The sequence below is a fragment of the Hibiscus syriacus genome, unplaced genomic scaffold (genome assembly GCF_006381635.1).
Source record: "Hibiscus syriacus cultivar Baekdansim isolate YM2019G1 unplaced genomic scaffold, ASM638163v2 tig00116925_pilon, whole genome shotgun sequence".
Classification (NCBI taxonomy): Eukaryota; Viridiplantae; Streptophyta; class Magnoliopsida; order Malvales; family Malvaceae; genus Hibiscus; species Hibiscus syriacus.
The window spans coordinates 17,450-24,584 of record NW_024063474.1 but is presented as its reverse complement, the minus strand read 5'-3'; the positions used below and the strand labels follow the sequence as shown (position 1 = coordinate 24,584).

Here is a 7,135-nt window from a genome sequence, read left to right as displayed (position 1 = left end):
TGGCGAAGTGCAGTGGAGATTTAGAATGCAAAGTCAGAAAACAAGAATAATTTCAAGCGTTAATTTGTGAATTAAAGCACTAGCACATGTATCATCATCATCATCAATTCATCATGCATGTAGTGCTTACACTATTCTGCCGTGTATGTACCAGTTAAAAGATGCAAAAATTGCAGAATTTAGAGAAGCAAGTAGGCCATTCTCCATTGCAAGATACCCCCATCAACAATAACAAACCCAAAAGATAAAAAGGAAAGCAGGGAGAGGTTTTCCTGCTCAAGAAAGTTGTCAAAGAATAAAGAATAGCAACTGACAGATATGATTTTGTTCAAGGCAGCACATGTTAATGCCCTCTTCGTCCCCACCACCACACATCATTGTTATTAGTACCGTGTTTTTTTTATTTTTCATGCCGATGATTTTGCTCATTGTTGGTTTTCACTCTTCTGTTTCGGCATGATTATTAGACCATGTAATTTCAAGGATCGAACACTTGGACCTGTGGGTTTATTTGGACTCTTCTTGCTTCAACCCAATCTGTTTTTGCAGGTCTTGGAGCTGAAGATGGGGTACAATGTTTGAGATCCATTTTTTTATTGCAAAAATATAATATACCAACCGGTTCAATGAAAGAACAACAATAATGCATGATTGTCGCAAGCAACATCATCCTTTTGTTTTTTTGAGGGTCCCTTTCGATTTCCTGACTTTTACTTGGACAGCTCCTTCAGCTTTATCCAATCCTCCCCAACTCTTTAATAATACGTTCATTGCATTACAATTGATACGTTTTTTTTAAACCAAATTATCCCACCACTAATTTAGGATTAGCAACCAAAAACCTAAGCCTATTACCTTATGTTTAAGAGTTTTAATTAGCTTTTATTGTCAATATTTATTCGAGTGAAAAAAAGGGGCTTAAGTGTAAAATAAGTGTCCAAACTATACATATTTTCACGAATAGGAGACTACAATATTTTTCGGCTCATCCAGGTGCCTAACGTTACAAACGTTATCCATTTAGGTGTATGGGCCGTCAACGAAGTTAATTTCTCCATTTAACCGATACGTGTCGCAATCTGATAGTTTTAAATTTTTTTGTATAAAATTTAAGAAAAATAAAATTATATATTTTTTTAAAAAAATAAAACACAAAAATTTCAAAATAAACCCAAAACTTTGAAAATCTTCATTTCAACCCCTAAACCCACACCGACCACCACCCTTTCCCGTCGACGTAGCTCTACCCGACCTCACCTCCCCCTGACGATCAAAACCCCTATGAAATCGTGATTGATCGACGATCGATTGACAACGAATCTATGTTTTATACCCCTCGAACCCTGTGTTAAAAATCGCGATCCCATGTAATTCCTACTGCCAATCGATAGCAAATACTGCGGCATATGACTAGAAGGATGCCAAGGATCATGCCGACTGCGGTGGTTGTAGTCGAAAAAGGCGGCGGTGAAAGATTAAGGATATGATTTGAAGATTTTGGAGATTTGAATGCTATTTTATAATTTAAGAAAAAATTAATACTTTTAATATTAAAAAAAAATTCAATATATTTATAAAAAATTCAAATCACCTAATTGTAGCACATGTCCCTTAACGAAAGAATTTAGCGTCATTAACGGTCCGGACACTTAAATAGATAACGTTTATAGCGTTAGGCACTTTGATGGCCGAAAAAATACTGTAGGTACATATTTGTGAAAATATGTATATTTTATACACTTATTTTATATTTAAGTCTAAAAAATCGATATTAAATTCAAACCTTATGATGAAGAAATAATATAAAATTATTTTTAATTAGATTCGATCCAAATGAAATTCGAGTTTAATCAGACATCTCACTTCCAACAAAAAAAAAAACCTTCTTGTGATTGAAAAGGAGAGAAATTGAAGGCAGACAAAATGAGTGCTGCTTGTTCAGGAGTTTGTTGTTTAAATTATAGCAGAAACAGGCAGGTAGCATTAGCAGACAGATAGAGATTAGAGTAAGAGAAGTAAAATAAACCAATTGGATTAGCCATTGAAGTAAGGGTTGTAGGTCCCCCTCAAGAGCCCAAAGTCCCCACCCCTACCAAGCTGTCTTTGTTGATTGCCATTACTTGTTTCAGAACTCTCCGGCACTAAAAGCCTCTCCCCTCCTCTCTTTCCTCCTTTATTTTTTTCCTCCTTTTTCTTCTTCTTCTTCTTTCCCCCCCTTTTTCTCCTTCTTCCTTCATCATCATGATTACTCATCTTCTAATTCTCCCCATATTCCATCCTCCATCTCTCATCTACAATGAACTGAGTTAGATTTCTTATTAATTTCCCTTTACCATAGTTACTAGTGTTTTTCCTTTGATCTTCGTGTTCTGGTATTATTAAAGCTTGACTTTTCACTCTGTTTTCTACCCACCAATCTTCCCAAACTGTGTATAGAGCCCCAAACCCTACCCCAAAACTACCCACTTCATCCCTCTTATTAGCCCGTCTAGGGTTTTCCTTTCCTCCTCCCCCTCCTTTCTTTATTCACCCCTTTTTCGTATCCCTGGTTTTATTATGATCATATGATTCTTTAGGATTATTGTTATGTCTGCGCCTCCGCTTTGTAATCCTTTATTTGCTGTCAAAATCCAATCATCATCCTTCATCACTGTCGTTTGATTCCCTTAAATCCCAAACGATTCTGGGTATCTATCTTTGTTGCCAAATCTAGGGTTTTTCTAGGGTTTTATAATTCTTTGTAAAGAAAAAATACTGTGGTTTTATTCTCTCTGAATTTTGGGGTTAACCTCTTTATCAATTGATTTGTTATCCTTGGATTTGAACCGGGTCATCTGTGGTCATGGCGTATCAGCAAATTCCGGGTCCGGGCTCGGTGTCGAGTTCGAGTTCTGGGTTTCAATACATGAATTCCCCATTTGGAGATACAACGTACACCAAGGTCTTTGTTGGGGGTCTTGCTTGGGAAACCCAAAGTGAAACGATGCGCCGCTATTTCGAGCAGTTCGGTGAAATTTTGGAGGCCGTTGTCATCACTGATAAGAACACCGGCCGTTCAAAAGGATACGGTTTTGTGAGTGTTAATTGTTTTCCCCCCTTTTATTGCTTTTCAAAGATAATATGCTACTTATGCATTTGGTCATCGTTGTTATTGTTATGCAAATAATGACGAATTGGAATTAATTCAATGGTTGCTGCATGCCCTTTCATGATAAAGCAATGTGTTTTAAGTGAAGCATTGACTTTAAAGTGAATTGGTTTCTTCTTGGCTTTGCATGGAGGGTATAGGTGACTTTCCGGGATCCAGAGGCTGCTAGGAGAGCCTGTGCTGATCCGACCCCAATTATCGATGGCAGGCGCGCTAATTGTAATTTGGCTTCTCTTGGCCGTCCTCGACCTCCTGTTCCTTACGGTATCATCTCAAATTTGCCCGGTTAGTCTGATCTTTAAGCTGATTCCTTCATGCTATTTCCAATTCTTCTCGAGGATAAAGGACAAGCTTTATCAACAATGCAGCAAACTAATAGCATTTTTGAAGTACAAGGTTTTGATTTTCAAAAGGAAGATCATTACAATGTAGGGCAGCTATTATATTCCCTGCCCGGTTTACATGCCTTGTACTTCCTCTTGTTTACATAGTGTAAACATTCCTAAGACCAAGTGGTGTATCCCATCAGTATTCATTTTTGAGACCACTCCGTATGCATAACTCTCAATTGCACCGATATTCATTATTCATTTCCCTTCATTTTCCAGTTTTGTCCTTTCTGTTTTAAATTTAGTTTCCATTTACATTCTTACAACAGTGGTCGAAATTGTCCTTCCATTTAAAATTGTCATCATATGACAAAAGTGTTACATTGTTTATCCTGCCCAAATTTGCAGGGTGGTTTTATTTGGCTTCCATTAAACTCTAAAGCTGATGGCAGCATACTTATAGTTGAACTAATTTTGAAATTGTTCAGACTTTCAGTTGGTTTTCCATTTGGACATTTATATCAGCCTTTACGATCAGGCTTAGAATTTTTCCTTGTTATCTTCGTATAGGACGTTTGAGACCAGCTTCTCCATATGTTGGAGGTGTGCAAGCTACACGAGGGGCTTATGTTGGAAGTTTTGGCTATCAGCCCCCACTTCCTTACAACTACCAACAAGGATTAATGTACCCTTCTTATGGGTGAGTTATGCTTTCTGAGTCAAGGTTTCTAACTAAATTGGTTGTTCTAATTGTGATTCAATTGAGCTTGTCTTGATTGAGCATTTTTCTAGTTTTTATGATTTATGCTTGTAGTTTAGAAGGTTTTGTTCTTTTAAGTGCCAAAGAGATCTTATTTAGGTTTCTTTGGGGGGATTTTGTCTACAATTGAATTTGATACAAGTGCATGTCAGACACTTTTTATGTGTCTCTTATGTGATAATTTCCTGGGATTTTCTCCTTGGGATTGAAAGAATGGGCACATTAAATTTTTTTTTGCTTTGCCCTCTTGGTAAATTGTAATGCAGGTCTCTAGGCTACTTTGTGTAAAGCTTGTTTGTCATTAGAAATTTTATCATGTGTTGATCGTGTGTTTCTGCACAAGCACAAACAGTAGGTGCAGAAACCTATCTTATTTAATGGTTAACGAGGAATAGGTTGTAGCCAACAGTAGGTGCAGAAACCTATCTTATTTAATGGTTAACGGGGAATAGGTTGTAGCCTTGGCATAAATATGGTTGTTTGTGCTCTATATGCCTCGTCAACCTGCAATGTGGTTGGGTCATTATGGAAAGCTCGCTAATCAGAGTTCAATTGGGTACATCTCCTTTTGCAGCTACTTTCTCGTCTTTTAATTATTCTCCTTGTCTCATGGAAGTTCAAACCGATCACAGTATGCAAAATGGCCGAGGAGTTTTTAGTCTTTAGCTTAGAATTCAGGATTAATTAGTCCAAAGTACAGTCATATGACATGGTGTGATTGGTAATTGCAGGAATGCAAAATTGGTAGTTGCAGAGGATATGTGCCCGAGCTCAATGTTTATTGAACAGGCAAGATCATGATTGTGATTTGATAAGGATCTAAAGGAAAGAAATGTTGGGAGAAGGGGGGATGTGGTTGTTCTCATGGGCTGAGTAGTTAGGCTTTATAATGTTACACATGAAGTTGTTGGGCCTTGGTATGGCTCATTGATAGTAGTGTTCCGGTATATCACTTGGAAGACTTGGTTGTTCTGATGTGATAAATAATATTGTTTCTGTCCTTTCTATAACTTCATTTATGGTATAAAATTTATTGCCTTGCTCCTAATTAATGCCCGAACTTTTTGACATCTTTGATATATGTTTATCTGTGCAGGTATGCAACATATGGACCTGAATATGTCTATTCTCAGGTTAATGGCGTTACAAAGTGCAATTTTGTGAAAAAACGGAGCAAGTAATGTTTGTGCCCCAATGCTGATTTATTCTTGTTTCTCTGGACAGGGTGCTTACAACCCTTATATGGCTCAGCAGTACCTTCAGATATATGGAGTACCTGGAGCAGTTAACGCAGCTATTTATCCATATGGGCAAGTAGGTCAAAATGTTCCTAGCGGACGTGGTTATACAGCTTTACAGGGATATGCAATGCCAAGTCATCAAATAGTGCAGTTTGGTGGAGCCGTTGCTAATGCAATAACAACTTCTCCAATGGCCACAATCCAAACACCATATCCTGGAGGTTAATATCAATAATTAAAATTTTCCTTTTGCCATTGTTTATGCTATTGGCTCTGCGTTTCCCCATAATTCTGTCTGTCAACCATTTATTTCCTCTTCATATCTAGAGACCAGTACATCTTAGCTTTTATATTTCATTGATCAAATTTATTTTTGCTCTGTGATCTAAGAAAATATCCGTTGCTGAGTTTATATGTGAACTAGATATTATATAGAGAATGGGCTCTTTGGTTAAGCTTAGAGAATTGTGGTGCACATGAATGAACTTCATTTTATTTTTTGATCAATCTTGGAAGGTAGCTCTGAGAACCTTATAGCAGGCCCCAATTTTTTTGAGTTTGTAAATGCATAGAACAACATATCACCCAAGTGTGCTTGTTTATTAGGTATAGCAGCATCTGTTCCAGCACAGCCACAATTTATTGTTACTACTCCTCAGTTTATGCAAGGTAGTGGTTCTGACCAAACAACCGGGTGAGGAGTTGATCAAGGTAAGTAGCCACGTCTTGGTACATGAAGTTCTTAGGTTGCCTGGGCCTCTTGCTGTGGATTAACTGTGGCCGGTGTCTTTTTTCAATCAATTCAGGTATCCTTAGATTGCAGCAGGACTAAGAGCAGCGGAACTGCTACATGAGTGGCGGGCTTCGGATCTAGCCTTGCAAATTATTTATTTTGCATTCTACAGGTACTATACCTTTTCTCTTTGCACTGTTATACATAGAGTAATTTTCTTTCCTGCAGTAGTGTTGTAGGGATCAGTTCTGGTGTGGTTTTAGTATTCAGTTCATAATTTGAAGAAATGAGAAGTATCGTAATGATTGTTTAACGAATATGTGATAAGGAAACATGCACTCGAGGCTGAATGCATACAGTGAACAGTGTATCTTAATATTGTTAGGGTATTGGCCTTATGGTGTTTGATCTTTGTGCAGGTCGTACGTAGTCATGCTCACCAGAGAAGTCGTATGTTGTCCGAGTCGCTCCAGATGGTGGAGAAGCAATATGGAGGAAGCCGGGAAGTCTTCCTCGATGGTGGCGGTGTTGTCGTTTAACCTTTTGTATTTATAAAGAACGTTAGTATACAGCTGCTGGTTGGGAGGCCAGGAGTGAAGGGATTGATGGATGCTGGAAAGGGATTCTAGCAACCATCCACATAGGGGAATAAAAAAAAAGGTGTAAAAAAAGGATTCATGTTTAGAATCAACATATGATTCTTTTTCATAGTCCACAGCATTTGAGGTGTATGTATAGATAGTCTTGTCTCTGGTGGATTATCCTAGGGGTTGTGCATATTAGTAGTAGTAGGCATGCTGCATTTTATGAATGGTTACGAGAGCTTCACTTCACAACATGGATGAAGCTCTCTGATGCATTTTCCTTCAACTGAAATGACCAGAAAAAAAAAAGATTTGTGTACAAAGAAGTATTCTTCTTCTT

At 37.8% G+C, this 7,135-nt stretch overlaps 1 protein-coding gene across 2 annotated transcripts; it reads left to right on the top strand.

Annotated features, from left to right (window-relative positions):
* The first annotated feature begins 2,042 nt into the window (after positions 1–2,042).
* Positions 2,043–7,135, top strand: LOC120187968 (RNA-binding protein 24-A-like). 2 transcript variants are annotated; one of them, XM_039191546.1, is made up of 8 exons: positions 2,043–3,073; positions 3,289–3,433; positions 4,048–4,177; positions 5,334–5,370; positions 5,462–5,699; positions 6,085–6,189; positions 6,285–6,383; positions 6,631–7,135. In XM_039191546.1, exons 1-6 carry the CDS (start codon positions 2,843–2,845, stop codon positions 6,174–6,176), a joined length of 873 nt encoding a protein of 290 aa, XP_039047477.1. In that variant the 5' UTR covers positions 2,043–2,842; the 3' UTR covers positions 6,177–6,189; positions 6,285–6,383; positions 6,631–7,135. The 2 variants fall into 2 exon arrangements, with proteins under 2 accessions (XP_039047477.1, XP_039047478.1); XM_039191547.1 differs by having other exon boundaries at positions 2,044–3,073; positions 3,289–3,412.